The 16,593-nt window shown below is 36.3% G+C and overlaps 1 protein-coding gene across 1 annotated transcript in view; it reads left to right on the top strand.

Moving 5' to 3' along the window:
* The window catches only part of MSH4 (mutS homolog 4), a 142,943-nt gene that overhangs the window by 34,483 nt on the left and 91,867 nt on the right, over window positions 1–16,593 (top strand). Inside the window, exons 4-7 of the mRNA XM_006888613.1 lie at window positions 4,815–4,930; window positions 6,275–6,448; window positions 11,598–11,770; window positions 12,353–12,420. Of these exons, the coding sequence (XP_006888675.1) occupies window positions 4,815–4,930; window positions 6,275–6,448; window positions 11,598–11,770; window positions 12,353–12,420 (531 nt within the window). The remainder of the gene's footprint in view (window positions 1–4,814; window positions 4,931–6,274; window positions 6,449–11,597; window positions 11,771–12,352; window positions 12,421–16,593) is intronic.

Below are 16,593 nucleotides of genomic sequence, written 5' to 3'. Positions count from 1 at the left end.
TGACACACCCATCCCGATTACCCCAGTCACTGAATCAATCCACCTCATAGAGGATCTTCCCCTCCTGCGCTGTCCCTCTACTCTACCCAGCATGATGTCCCTCTCTACCTCACTGATAAGGTAATATCTGGGAAAATGACTGAGGAATTAAAGGAATGAAGCATAGTAGTATTTACAGGAGAAGTATACAAGGAGAGGGAAAAGACACATTACTGTTGCTATTAATTACCACATTTACTATTAAAAGGCCTTTGATTAAAAACTGTGAATAGAAGCAGTGTGGACTTTGTGGTCACAAGAACTTAGGTTTAAAATCTTAGCTCTGATATTTATCAGCTGTCATATCAGAATTTACTTATTGGGAGATTGAAATGAAGAAGATATATGATTGTGAAGAATAGCTGAAATAACTTCTTAAAAATTTTATATTGGTTTGCTAACAAAGTTCATATACATTGTATTTCACACTGTCCTTAATTCACATTGTGTTTTGTACAATCATTCCCATTCATATGTTTTATAAAATCAATCATTGAACTATGCCCACCCTTATCCTGTCTTTCCAGATTCCCATTTCCTTTACCCACCCCTCCCAACACCCACCAAATTGTGCAGCCCCATGATTTCCCCTATGTCCATCATTTCCCTTCTACTCCCACCCTCCTTACTGTGGATTCTTATACATGTTTTATTAGTTGTCTTTCTATTTTTACATTAATGATTTTATGCAGTATTTGTCCTTATGAGACTGAGTTAGTTCACTCAGCATAATGCCCCCCAGTCCCTCCCAAGTTATGTAGTAATTTTTGAAATTATTGCTCCTGCATGCAGTGTAGTATTCCATTGTATGAATGTATCACAGTTTCTCAGTTCATTCAATTGGACAGTTGAGCTGTTTCCACATTCTTGCAATGGTGAAGAATGCTGCTATGAACATTGTGATACAAATCTCCGTTTGTGTCTCAGTTCTAATTTTTTCAGGGTATATTCCTACCAATGGGATCGCTGGTTCATATGGAATTTCTGTGTTCAACTTTTTGAGGAAACATCAAACTGTTTTCCAGAGTGGTTGTACCATTTTACAATCCCACCAGCAGTGTATGAGAGTTCCTATCTCTCTGAATCCTGAGATTAGTTTTTCCCCTGAGATAACTTTTTTGTTTTTAAAAAAATTTTTAATTGGTGTTTTAATGAAAGTTTACAGAAAACTTGGATTTCCATTCATTCACTCTTACACATTTTCTATCTCCAACCCCCCCCCCCACCCGGTTAGCTTTTCTCTTTAAAATGACTCTTTCATTGTTGCACAATGAGATAACTTTTAAAAGTCTTGGCATGTAACAAATTTATGTATCAACTCATGATTTTTTGAGTTTTAAAGCTTTTTCATGGTCCATTGTTTTTACATTCTTCATCTTACCCCTTTCTTTAAAACCGGTACAATTTTTACTTTATCTGCATTCATTTTTTTTTCTCTTTCTAAAAATGTTCCATGATTTCAGAGACAGATTAGCTCAGGATAGGGCAGGGTTCAGAGCTATTGTGCATAGGATCACTATGAATTGTAGTCAACTAAACAGCACATAACAACAACAATGATACATTTCTAAATAATTTAATTTTATTTTGTGAAGATAGCATTTAATAGGTCTAACAGGAGGAATTAGTATTTTCATCTTCCTTAACTGATGAATCTAATTTTTTTCAGGTATGGTAGGGCATGTGAGACAGAATGTAAAGCCTGCATACTGTTGTTGTAAAATAAAATTACTAGAAGGCAGAGATTCTCTTGCTTGTTTTTTTTTTTTTATTATTGTACCTAACATTCATCTCAGTTCATTAAACATTTATTTATCATCTACTATGTGCCAAAGAAATGTACCATGCACTGGAAATTGAAAATGCAGTGGTATGTTATTTTCACTATTGAGGAGCTCATGGTTTAATTGGGTAAATAGATAATGGGTACATATTTGTAATTCATTGCCTTATGTGCAATAATAAAGATATGTGTAGAATTTTAGACTTTTGCTGTTGTTGTGTACTGTTGAGTCAGGATACCCTCCAGCTGGGTTTTCAGAGGCTGTAAAGTACATGGGAGTTGATTGTCCATCTTTCTTGTGTGAAACAGCTGGTGGATTTGAACTGTGTGCTGGGATTAATCCTAGAACAGTGCATTTGTGATTTATGATCATGCAGGAAAAGGTGGTGCTAGGAGAGATTATGTACAGGAGTAGAAGCTTGAGTTGAACAGGCTAATAAAAGAAATCCAATCAACATAATTCATCACATTAAAAAAGCAAATAATAAGAACCACATGATCTTAGCAATTGATGCGGAAAAGGTATATGACAAAATCCACTACTCCTTCCTGAGAAAAATAGGACTAGAAGGAAATTTCTTCAACATAGTGAAAAGTATATATGCAAAATCAAGAGCCAATATCATTCTTAATGGGGAAGGACTAAAAGCATACTCATTGAGAACAGGGACCAGACAAGGATGTCCACTGTCACCACTCCTATTCAGTATTGTATTGGAAGTACTTGCTAGGGTAGTACGACAAAAGAAGGACATAAAAGGCATCCAGATCAGCACAAAGGTGGTGAAACTGTTGCTATATTCAGATAGAATAATAGTGTACATAGAAACCTTGAGGACTTAACAAAAACCTGTTAGAGCTAGTGGACTAATATAGTAGAGTGGCAAGATACAAGATCAATACACAAAAGTCAGTGAGATTCCCTTACAGTAACAAAGAACTCAGAGAAGGAAACTAAGAAAGCAATACCATTTACAATAGCCAACCAAACAATTGAGATATTTAGAAATAAACATAACTATAGACACAAAAAGACCTTTATGAAGAAAATGAAAAAATACTCTGCAAGGCAAAATGAAATAACTAAAAAAATGTAAAAATATTCCCTTTTCATGGTTAGGAAAACTCAATATAGTAAAAATGGCAATCTTAGCAAAAGCAAGCTACATGTTCAACACAATCCCAAGACAGACAGATACCAAATTCATTTCTCAAGAGATAGAAAAAACAATTGCCAAGTTTATTTGGAAAGAGACCGCAAACAAGCAAAACATTTCTGCATAGCACTCTCTGATCTCAAAACCTACTACACAACTGTAATAACCAAAACAGCATGGTACTGGTACAACCACAGTCACATAGACCAATGGAACAGAATTGAGAACCCAGAAATTAAGCCATCTATCTATGGTCAACAGATTCAACAAGGAAACAAAAACTATCAAATGAGGAAATGACAATCTCTTCAACAACTGGTGCTGGTGGAACTGGACTACTATTACCTGCAGAAAACTCAAGCACTTCTTACCACACATTAAAAAAAATCAACTCAAAGTGGATCAGAGACCTAGGGGTAAAGCCCCAAAGCGTAAAGACCGTAAGAAACAAAGTAGGATCAAGCTTAGAAGGCTTAGCTCATGGTATAAAAAGGCTGACAAATATACAACCAAGACAGGATAAAACTGATGAATGAGATATACTAAAAATTTAATTCCTGTGTACATCAAAACACTTTCCAATACAGTGAAAAGAAAACCTACTGACAGAGGGGAAAAAATTGGAAATGCCATCTCAGACAAGTCTCTCAGAACAAAAGTTTACAGAATCCTACTGTACTTCCACAAAAAAAGACTGATTACACAATTACAAAATAGGCAAAAGACATAGGAAGACCTTTCACAGAACAGACACATGAAGAAATTCTTAAAATCATTGGCAATAAAAGAGATGCAAATCAAAACTACAATGAGATACACCCATAGCAGTGGCCAACTCTAACAGGACAACAAGTAATAAATATTGGAGAAGATGTAGTGAGATAGGAACTCTTATGCAATATTGGTGAGATTATAACCACATACAACCACTCTGGAAGGCAGTTTGGCATTTCCTGAAAAAGCTGAACATAGAAATTCCATATAACCCAGATATTTGCTTGGAATATGTTATTGTTGTTGATTGCCATTCAGTCGAGCATAATGTATAGCGACCCTATGAACAAAAGACCTGAAGCCTTTCTGTAACTATTGTCATTTATCAAAGTTAATAGAGTTTCCAGAGGCATGTTGTTTAGGAAGCAGATGCCACTCCTGCTTCCAAACTAGGAATATACCTGGAGAAAATTAGAGCAGACACACAAATGGAGACTTGTACACCAATGTTGATAGCAGCATTAGTCACCATTGCAAGAACATGGAAACAGCCCAAATGTCCAACCACAATTGAATGGATTGAAAAATTGTGGTACATTCTCACAATGGAATACTATGTAGCATGCAGGAGCAATGATTTTGAAATTACTACAAACTTGGGATTGACTGGAATGCATTATGCTAAGTGAACCAACTCAGTACCAAAAAGACAAATACTATGTAAGACCATTATTGTAGAAATAGAAAACTAGTAGAACATGTATGAGGATCTAAGGAGCAGAACAGTGAGAATAGGCTAGAGGGTAATCCTAGGGTAGAGGGAGAGGTGGGCAAAGGAAATGGGAAAGATCTGATGTGAAAAACAATGTATACGAACTTTGTTAAGCAAACTAGTACTAAAGAAAAATTTGTTTTTTTTTTTTTTAAAAGAATAGGCTAATAGGAACCACAGATCGCATTGTAGTTCATTTACAAGGGGGAAATGTTTTTATAAATGAGAAAACATTTCTATTTAACTGTGGAAAATAATTAGAAAATAAAGTTTAAACAATACTTAAGTTGCCTACCCGTATAACAAAATGTGTTTTGGAAAAAAAATTGATTTTGAAATTCTTCTGCAGAATGTAAATTTCACTACTGTCCAAAGGAAATACTTCAATGAAACAAAAGGACTAGAATACATTGAACAGTTATGCATAGCAGAATTCAACACTGTCCTCATGGAGGTTCAGGCCAAGTAAGTTTTGATGTAAGAAAAGCAATGAGTCTTGAGTGTGACTTTCATGAGTGCAAAGACTGCTGTTTTGCATTTTAATATATTCCTGGCACTAGGAAAATGTTTTACACACTCAGTAATTACTGGAATAGTAATAAAAATACAAATTGCTAACAGTTTAGGCAAAATTTCCCCGGATTAGTCATCATCTGTTTACTGATCTCTGCTAACTTGATATTTGGAGAGAAAATTGTAAATAGTTATAATAAAGTGGAAATATGAAGGCTTAGAACTGAAAGAGTTAAAACTTTGTTCATATTAGTTCATACTTTGCACCTACATCATTCAGTGTGAGAGGAGGGGATAATTTTAGAACAGTTGTTTGTTTTTTTAACTTGTTAGAAATACACATTTTTTTTAAAAAAAATACACTAAATTTGATCTTCATGCTTTCTTACTTAGTTACATGGTTACCCTTCCCTAAGATTTTAACATACTGGAACCTTATACTTGTACCTTTAAAGCTGTGAAACACATTTGACGTTGTCTAAGTACTTAGAATGGGATATCTATATCAATCATTGAGTATTGTCCTATAACTTATCCACATATGAAGCTCCAGTGGTCTAGAGGGTAGGAAGTTGTACTTCACACTCAAAATCAGACAATTCGATCCATTAGAGGCTCCATATGGGAATGACAGACAATCTCCTGCTGTATGACTCCTGAAAACCTGCTGGAAAGTCGGCTATGTGTCAGTTCTTACTCTATGGAAATTAATAAGTAATAGGTAATGTCCACTAAGCATCAGACGTAATAAAATAATTTGCCTCCTGTTTTTGAAAAAAATGAATTGCTATGTTTTTGAGGCTATTTACTAAGTGTAACGTCCACTAAGCATCAGACGTAATAAAATAATTTGCCTCCTGTTTTTGAAAAAAATGAATTGCTATGTTTTTGAGGCTATTTACTAAGTTTTTAAAATAAGGGATTATTATTTTTTTTTTTTAAATAAGGGATTATTTTTGTTGGGAGCGAGATATGTTATCAATGTTGAGAAGGGAGAAGGTGGCGCAGAAAAAGAAGGGAAGAAAATCACTACTAGAGGTAGTAGGTGGAAAGGGGTTGAAAGAATAGGAACCATTCAATAATAACCTGAAAAGATGGGGTGATAATAGATCAGTAGTAACTAATTATATGTATATGAATGATTGTATAAATACAGTGTACATTAGTAAAACAAAATATATATGAAGGATTGTATACAAACTGATAAAAATAGTATAAGAAGAGAATTATATGTTTTCTTTTATAGCAAAAATTTATTCTGAAAGCTTCTTGTGGTTGTCATTGTTCATCTTACAGGTATTACTGCCTTGCAGCAGTTGCAGCTTTGCTAAAATATGTTGAATTTATTCAGAATTCAGTTTATGCACCAAAATCGCTAAAGATTTGTTTCCAGGGTAGTGAGCAGACAGCTATGATTGATTCCTCATCAGCCCAAAACCTTGAATTGCTAGTTAATAATCAAGATTCTAGGTAAGATTATTCAATGTTTTGTTTTACAAAATGGGGCATTATATTTTATTATGTCACTTTTAATGCATACATTAATATTTTAAAAATTGATGGAATAAGAGTGAATAATCATTGCTGAATTGCTGAGTTGTTTCCACCATATTAAGTTTTAAAAATATAAGACAGGGATGAGCAAAGTCCAATGGTGATTAATTTTTTTAAATTTAGATTTTAATGAAAGTTTATAGAGAACTTGGATTTCCATTCACTCATTGTTAACACATTTTCCTCCCTGGACACTCCCTCCACCTCACCTTGCCAAGCTCTCTTTACTCTTTGAAAAAAAAATTCTTTCATTGTTGTATAATTCCCCACCCCACTCATCCACTTTACTATATAGCTCTTATTTTAGACTGTTGTCATGCAAATAATACCTAATCATATATTCCTTTTAAGCAATTCTTTCCCTTATCTGTTTCAATGCAGTGTATATTATTTATTCTCTCTTTTCTTAGTTTCTCCCTAATCTTGATGTCAGTTCTGTTTTATAACAGTAGCATTATGCAGTATTTGTCCTTTTGTGACTGAGATATTTCACTCAGCATAATGTCCTCCAGGGTCAACCATTTTGTATAATATTTCATGAGTTCCTTGTTTTTCAGTGCTGTGCAGTATTCTATTGTCTGAATACACTGCAGCTTCTCTATCCATTAGTTTGTTGATGGGCACTGGGGTTGTTTCCATATCTTTGTTCTTGTGAACAATGCAGCAGTAAACATAAGTGTGCATATATTTGCTTGGATGGCAGTTGTTATTTCTTTAGGGTAAATTCCCAATAGTGGAATTGCTGAGTCAGATTGTATTTCTATTTGCAACTTTTTGAGAAAGTGCTATACTGATTTCATAGTGGTTGCACCATTTTACACTCCTACCAACAGCAAATAAGGGTTCCGTTTCAACCTTGTCAGCATTTGTTGTTTGCTGCTCTGTTGAATTTTGCTATTCATACTGGGGTGAAATGATATCTCCTAGTTTTTTTGAATGGTGATTAATTTTATAAAACACAATACATGAGGAGAAAGAAAAAAAAGACTCATCTGATTTTCAAGAGGAAGTATTGAGGGTAGAAAAGAAGGATGAAGAGGAACGACGAACACTTGAAAGTAGAAATTGTTATTTTTTAGGATTATAATCAGTGCAAATCAAAAGGTGTATAAATTGTTAGCTGGAACGCTACTTTGCTCTTTGTAAACTTTCACTTAAATCACAATAAACATTAAAAAATGAGGTAATTCTGGTCTAGAATAACCACAGTATTAATCAGTGTAAAGTCATCAAATTCAGGGAATCCAAGAGGCTCTGTAGTCATTGGAGATGTTGTTTGGTACCATCAAGTTGAGTGGAACTCGTAACAGCCTCTGAACAGACCTGAATCTTGCCCTATCCTGTGTCATCCTCATGCTCTCTCACATGCTTGAACTCATTGTTACAATCACTGTGTCAGTCTCCTCTCTTTCTCTGATCCTCCATCTTTTCCTGAATTATTTCCTTTTCCAAGAACTGGTCCATCCTGAAATCAGGACCCAATATATGTGAGATAAATCTTCACTATCCTTGTTCCTGGTTGCACTTCCTTCAAGATGGACTTGCTTGTTCTTTTGACAGTTCATGGAATATTGAGTACTCTTCTCAGACTGTGGCCTGGGTGACATGCACCTTAGTCTATAAATGGATGACTTTGCTCTTTAGAACTTTGGAAGGGTCTTTGATAGCAGATATCCCAAATACAATACATCTTCAATGAAAGGATGCTCATTGTAGATCCAAGTAAGAAGAAATTGTAGACAACTTTAAGCTTTTCTCCATTCATCATAATGATGTCATTTTACATCAACATCATGATGAATAGAGAAAAGATTAAAGACTATTGCAATGGGAAAGTCTGCAGTTAGAGACCTTTCTAAAGTACTGAAGAGCAATGATGCCAGTCTGGGGACTAGGTACACCTGATACATGCCATGATCTTTGCAATCACTTGCTATGCATCAGAGCTGGAAAATGACTAGGGATGATAGAAGGAGAATTGATGTCTTTGAGCTGTGGTGTTGGAGCAGAGTATTGAATATACCATTGACTGCTAAGAAAATGAACAGGTTTGTCCTGGGGATGGTAAAGCTAGGCTGCTTCTTGGAAGCAACAATTCTGAGCCTTCATCTGACATACTTTGGACATGTTGCAAGGAGGGACCAGTCCTTGGAGAGGGACATCATGCTTGGGAGGGTGGAAGGACATTGCAGGAGAGGAAAACCCTCGATGAGATGGATTGATTCAGTGACTGGGGTAATGGTGGTAGGTGTGTCAGAGACAGTGAGATTGGCACAGGATCGGGCAGGGTTTAGGGCTGTTGTACATGTAGTCACTATGAGTCGCAGGTGACTCGATGGCACATAACAACAACAACACGATTAAAGATTATTGACTGTGCAAAGGCATTTGACTTTAGATCATGACATGTCGTGGCTGACATTGAGAATAATGTGAATCCTAGAGCTCTTGACTGTGGTCATGTGGAACCAACGCTGTTAGGGGAATACTACATGATTTGGAATTGAGAAGGAAGTTCACCAAGGTCATATTCTCTCTCCATACCTATTCAGTCTGTATGCTGAGCAAATTATCCAAGAAGCTGTACTCTATGAGGAGGAGTGTGGCATTGGATCGGAAGGAGATTCATCAATAACCTGTGCTATGCAGGAGACATAACCTTGCTTGCTGAAAATGAACAGGCTTGAAGCACTTGTTGCAAAAGATCAAGGAATGTAACCTTTTGTATGGATTGCATCTCAATGTCAGGAAAACAATGTTTCTTACCACTGGACCTATAGGCAGTGTCATGATGGATGGAGAGGTGATTGAGACTGTCAACAGCTTCATCTTGCTTGGATCTACAGTTAACACCATTTGTACGAGCAGTCAGGAAATAAGAAGACACATTGCACTGGGGACATCTGCAGTTAGGAACCTTTGCAAATTATTGAGGAGTAGTGATGTCAGTTTAAGACTAAGGTTCATTTGATCCAGGCCATGTTCTTTCTGATTACTAGCTATGCATTCAAAACCAGGACAATGAATAAGGATAACAGAAAAAGAATTGATGCCTTTGAGCTGTGAAGTTTGAGGACACTAATCATTTCATGGAAGGCCATGAGAATGAACAGATATGTTTTGGAGAGGTTGCGGCTGGAGTGCTCTTTGGAGGCAATGAATGCTCTTTGAAGGCTTCACATACTTTGGGCTCATTGCTAGGAGGGGCTATTCCTTGGGGAATAAAATGATACTGGGAAGGATGGAGGTCAGCGAAGGAGAGGAAGACCTTCAACCGGGTGGATTGACACTGTGACTGCTGCAGTGGGCTCTTGTATGTCAGGAAATGTGAGAATGACACAAGATAGAACAGGGTTCAGATCTTTTTGTTCATAGGGTCACTATAAGTTGTATTAAACTTGACAACACCTAACAAAAACAACAGTATCATGAGTTATCGGAATGGAGGATAAAATATTTGGACCAACTTGTTCTATGGTGTATTTGACTATATTTCTTATTTTTTTGGTAGACTAATTTTAATAAGAACTTCAGGATCAATACCTAAAATTTGCCTTATGAGGTAATAGGAATATTGATAGTGCATGTCAGTCAGAAAGATGAAGACACATGTACATAAACCCAAGTTTTATATATCTTGTAACAGAATACTTAGAATGAAGATGTTATTAGATGATGTATGGAACCTGTACTATGCCTATACAGTATGGATTGTAATGAACCTATCGTATGGAATGCATGAACATTCACATTCCAGGCATTTGTGAGAGGAGTTGGACTGCATGGGCCACTTTTAGTCAGAGAGTCATTTTATACTGTGTTAGGAATGGAAAACAGAAGAAGAATGGTGTTGCATTCAAAGTTAAAAAGGTTGTGAGTGATAGGATTCTATCCATACATATACAAGGAAGATAGGTTAATTCAGCTATGCAGTCTTGATGAGTTAAATAATTGGTGAATGGAATGCAAAAATTGGAAACAATGAAGAATGAATGGTACTCAGAAAAGATGAGTGAAAGAAATGAGGCCAGAGATAGAATGAATAAATTTTATCCATTAAACAGTGTATTTATTGCAAATACTTTTTTTTTTTTAAAAAAACACAAGAAGAATAGTTAGTGATTGTCGGAAGAGCAAACAGATATGTCTTGGAGAAAGTGCAGCCAGAGATTTCATTGGAAGCAAAGATAATCATGCTTTGTCTCACATACTTTGGGCATGTTGCAAGGAAGGGCTGTTCTTTGGAGAGGGACATCATGCTTGAAAAGGTCTGGTATGGTGAAAGAGAGCAAGATCCTCAACCAGATGCAATGACAACAGTGACTGCAAAACGAGCTTAAGATTTATCTAGATAACTGTACTGGCCTAGTGGTTAAAAAAATTCAGTGTTAACAAAAAGATTGGCAGTTTAAATCTATCAGCTACTCATGGGAAAAAGATGTGTCTTTTCCTCTCATAAAGACTTACGGTCTTGAAACTTGATGGAAGTTCTCCAAAAGTTAGAGTTGATTTGACAGCAGTGAATTTTTCTTAAATTTTATTTTATTATTTTTTGTGTGAATACCATCAAATTGGATCTGACTGGTACAGGAGGAGAATTGTGGATTTTTTTTTTAAGGTAAATGTTGACACTTTTTAGTAAGCACAAAAGTCATTCTGTATTACTTTTTATTATCCATCAATATAATATGGTAGTCTCAACACCTTCACTGTAGTTCTATTGACTAATGGTGGTCTGAAAATGAAAGCTTTTTAAAGCAGTTTATAATTAATTGTGCTTATTCGTTTTCTGACAAGTGAATAAGCTACACTTTTCTCACTGCTAAGTAAAAAGTTTAAAATAATATTAACTAGAAAACTTTATCTTCTTTAGCTTTGTACTGTAGTCATGTAAATGGACATAGAAAGTCAGTAACTAATTTTAGCCATTGTTAACAGTGTCTTTTACTCCCCCCACTTGTCTGTCAGTTTGTTGTTCTGTGGTGAGTTATATAATTAGAAAGTTAAAATGCTTTCTTAGGTATTATTTTCTTAATGAAAAATTTTCTAATGTATGTTTTAAAAGGAACAATCACACACTCTTTGGTGTTCTAAATTATACCAAGACTCCTGGAGGGAGCAGAAGACTTCGTTCAAATATACTGGAACCTCTGGTTGATATTGAAACCATTAACATGAGATTAGACTGTGTTCAAGAACTACTTCAAGATGAGGAACTATTTTTTGGTCTTCAGTCAGGTAAATGAATAATTTTATAAATATAAACTATTTAAAAAAATATTGATCTAGTAGGGAGCTCTGATGGCCTAGTGGTAAGAAACTGCACTGCAATCCCAAAGGCACATGGTTCAAATCCACCAACTGCTCCTCAGGAGAAGGATGGGCAGTCTTCTCTTGTGTGATTAATTGCTTCTGAAAACCTGCTGGAGGGTCAGCTATGGGTTTGTTTCAACTCAATGATACACAACAACAACAAAGTTGAGTTATAACTCCCATGTTTCTGAAAGTGTGAAGTAAAACTCTTAAGTTTTTAACTTATTTGATGGTAGCTGTTTTTCTGAAATTTTCTTCTGAATCCTGTAGTAGATAATTTAAAAAGTCCATTTTCTTATTTTAATTTCCTAAGTTTCACTGATTTTTTCATAGCTATCTTGTTAATTCTGTTTCTATGCAGTAATCTTCATAAGATGCAATGTTTTTCCAGATTTTATGACTGTCATCATCATAGAGAGTAAGAGAAAGGCCCAGGAGGCCTGGATGTTTCTTCACTGTCATGGATGATTCTTAGTTTTAATTCCTTTTTTTGTTTGTTTGTTTCAGTTATATCAAGATTTCTTGATACAGAACAACTTCTTTCTGTTTTAGTCCAAATTCCAAAGCAAGATACGGTATGTTCATATATATGTTTTCTTAATGTGATCTAATTTTTTTTTCTTCTGAAAAACTATTCTGTTTAATAATGCACTTCATATGTTCTACAGGGTGGGTAGGACTGGGGAAACAAAATAAAATCACCTTTCTGTCAGGAAAACTCAGGGAGTTCCATTCTAACCCAGCCAAGAGCCCTGCTTCAGTCTCTGGCCAAGCCGCCTTTCTCCGGGTCTTTATTATTTGTATTTATTCTCAGTTGTTGAACAATCAGGAGAGGTCCAGGGCTAGTTATCATAGGTGACAGAGGGAAAGGCTAGTTAAGTGCTTCAAAAGAATCCTCAGAAACCAAGGGTTTGGGGTAAATCACTTTTCTCACAGGCATGAAGAGGCAGAGAGAGGGAGGATAAAAGGAAACAGATACCAATGCTAAGAGTTTCTGATACATTCTACCTCCCAGTTAGGCTGACTAGTTGAATTTTCTGCACATATCATAGGACAGGACAAAGAGTTGTCTTATGATACTGCTAAGGCTAGTTAGAAACTACCTGCTCCAAAAGCCCTAAAGACCGTAAGCATTATGGAAAACTTTCCTTGGGTGTTGTTGGTGTGGTTTGTTTTTTTTTTTCTTTTCTTTCCCCTCAAGAAAATACTCATCTGAGCATCAGATTTTCATAATTAATGACATTATGGAACCAAACAGCACATTTCTTGTCAAAGCCCAAAGCTGAAATGGGAAGACTGGCTTTGAAATGTAACTTCCATTTCTGCTTCCTAGCAAAGAGTTAGGTTTTAGCATTGTTTCCATTGCTGTTAACTTTCCATTGTGCTGTTAACTCCAACTAAGGAATCCTTTCTCCCCCTACTGTGCTTCCATGCCTAGGCATTAGTGAGATATGACAGACAAGCTTTGGACACTTTGAATCAGATAATTTTATGGTATACTATGCAAGGAATGAATGAGAGAAGACTGATGTTGCACTCATAGTAAAAAAGTCAATTTCAAGCTGTATCCTGAAATACAATGCTGTGAATAATAGGATAATATCTATAAGCATACGAGGAAGACCCATTATATGATTATTATTCAAATATATGCTCTTACATCTAGTGCCAAAGAGGAATTTTTGAGAAAATTGAGAATTTTTGCCAATTTTTGCAGTCTGAAATTGAGCAGATATGCAATCAGGATGTGTTAATGATAATTGGTGACTGAAATGCAAAAGTAGGAAACAGTAAAGAAGGAACAGCAGTTGGAAAATATGGGCTTGATAATAGAAATGAAGCTAGAAATAGAATGATTGAGTTTTGTATTTACAGTGATTTTTAATTGCAAATGAATATTCTAAAAGGCACAAAAGGTGACTTTAGACATGGATTTCACCTGATGGGCTGCATAGGAGTCAGATTAACTACATTTGTGGAAGAAGTCGTTGGAGAAGCTTAATATAGGCAGTTAGAACTAGGCTGTGTCAGACTGTGGGTCAGATTATCAATTACTCATATTCAAGTTCAAATAGAAGCTGAATAAAATGAAAATAAGTCCACAGGAACCCAAGGTATGATCTTGAATCAATTCCATCTGAATTTCACGATCATCTTAATAAAAGGTTTGAGGCATTGAACACCAGTGATAGAAGACCAGATGAGTTGTGGGATGAAGAAAGCAAAAGGTCATTAGGAAAACAGGAGAAAGGGAAAAAAAAGAAAATAAAAATGGAAGTCAGAAGAGACTCTAAAGATTGCACTGGAACATCTAGAAGGCAAGTCGAAAGGAAAACATATTGAAGTGAAAGAGCTGAACAGACGATTTCAAAGGACAGCTTGGGAAGATAAAGTAAAATATTATAATAGAATGCTCAGAGAATAAAAAGGGAAGAACTTGCTCTGCATTTCTCAAGCTGAAAGTACTGAAAAACAAATGTAAGCCTTTTGTTGCAATATTGAAAGATGCTCTGGGCAATATATTGAATGACCCAGAAAGCATCAAAAGAAGACGGAGGGAATACACAGAATCTCTGTACCAGAAGGAATTGATTGACAGTGAAAAATTTCAGCAAGTTCTCAGGCCTGCAGCCCAAAGGCCTACTTTTTGTGGATCTCTTGAATAAAACAGGCTTGGAAGCAGGAGTGGCATCCACTTAAAAAAAAAAGCTTGCCTCTGGAAACTCTATGAACTTGGAGACAAGATGAAAGTTTTGTGTTCAAGACTTTTGTTCATAAGGTAGCTATGGATTGTCTACAACTCTATGGTACTTAATAACAACAACCGTATGAACAAAAGCCAATGGCAGAGGAAGTGGAAGCTCCATTGAAGGAACTGGTAATAAAATAAGGCCCCAGGAATTGATACCAATTTGCTTGTTTCAGTTAACAGATGCAGCCTTGGGTGTGCTCACCAGTCTATGCCAGGGAATTTGGAGGATGGCTGTCTGGCCAATGGATTGGAAGAGGTCCAAATTTGATCCCATTCCTCAAAAAAGGTGATCCAACTGAATGTGGACATTATTGAACAATATCATTGATATTACATGCTAGTAAAATCTGAAGATCATTAAAAAATGGCTGGAACAGTACATAAAGAAGGAATTTCCAGAAGTTCAAGCAGGATTTAGAAGAGACCGTGGCACCAGGGATATCATTGCTGATGTCAGATGGATCCTGGCTGAAAGTAAGGAATATCAGAAGAATGTTTATTTATGTTTTATTGAGTATGCAAAGGTGTTTGACTGTGTGGATCATGATAATTTATGGCTGACATTGAGAAGAATGGGAATCCCAAAGTACTTTATTGTGCTCATGAGGAACCTATACCTGGATCAAGAGGCTGTTGAGCAAATGGAGTCTCTTGCCTCTCCAAATAAACTTGACAATTCCCCTTATGATCTCCTTGGAAAATGTATTTGGTATCTGTATTGCGATGGTGTTGAATATGTAGACTACTTTTGGTTGGATTGTCATTTTCACAGTATTGAGTCTTCCTATCCATGAACAGGGAACATTTTCCCACTTATTTAGGTCTTTTCTCATGTTTCGCAGAAATGTTCTGTAGTTTTCTTTGTATGGATCTGTTGTGTCTCTAGTTAGGTTCACTCCCAGGTATCTCATTTTGTGGTTGTTTATTGTAAATGGTATTGCTTTCATGGTTTCCTTCCCTGAGTTCTCTTTAGGGGACAGTAAAACTACTGTATGGATTGAGGCTTAATGTCAAGAAGACAAAGATTCTCACCACTGGGCCAATTGGCAGCATCAGGATGGATGGTGAAGAGATTGAGATTGTTCACAGCTTTAGTTTGCTTGGCTCCACAGTCAACACTCTTGGCACCAGTAGCCAGAAAATTAAAAGGCGCATTGCCATGGGAAAGTCTGCTGTTAGGGACCTCTCCAAAGTACTGAAGAGCAATAGTGTCTCTCTAGAGACTAAGGCGTGTCATACCGGCCATGTCTTTGCAATCACTTGTTATGTATCAGAGAGTTGGACAATGACCAAGGAGGACAGAAGGAGAATGGATGCCTTTGAGCTGTGGTGCTGGAGAAGAGTGTTGAGAGTACCATGGACTGCTAGGAAAACAAACAGATTCATCCTGGAAAGGGTTAAACCGGGTGGCTCCTTGGAGGCAAGGATTCTGAGGCTCCATCTAACATACTTTGGACATGTTGTAAGGAGAGACTGGTCCTTGGAGAAGGACATTATGCTTGGGATTGTGTAGGGACAGCACAGGAGGGGAAGACCCTCTATGAGGTGGATTGATTCACTGACTAGGGTAATCAGGATGGGTGTGTTGGAGACAGTGCAATTGGCACAGGACAGAGCAGAGTTTAAGGCTGTTGTACATAGGGTCGCTATGAGTTGCAAGCAACTCGACGGCACATAACAACAACAATAACAAAACTACTGTAAAGGAATCCCACTTATTTTTGGTATTGATCTTCTATCTTGGTACCCTACTAAACTGGTCTACTAGCTCTATCATTTTTTTTTCTTTGTTGCGTCCTTGGGGTTATGTGGGTATACTATCTTATCATCTTCATATAGCAATAGTTTAACCTTTGCCAATCTGGATGTCTTTTATTTCTTTCTCTTGTCATATTACCCTGGCAATAAGTACATACTTCTTATAGACACATTCTACAAAGAAATAGCTGGTTTTCATTTCTGCATTTAAGGATAACCAGAGTATTTATTTAATATA

This window comes from Elephantulus edwardii, unplaced genomic scaffold (genome assembly GCF_000299155.1).
Source record: "Elephantulus edwardii isolate Elephantulus edwardi_28Jun2011 unplaced genomic scaffold, EleEdw1.0 scaffold00069, whole genome shotgun sequence".
In the NCBI taxonomy this organism is placed as follows: Eukaryota; Metazoa; Chordata; class Mammalia; order Macroscelidea; family Macroscelididae; genus Elephantulus; species Elephantulus edwardii.
This window is presented reverse-complemented; position numbering and strand designations above follow the sequence as displayed.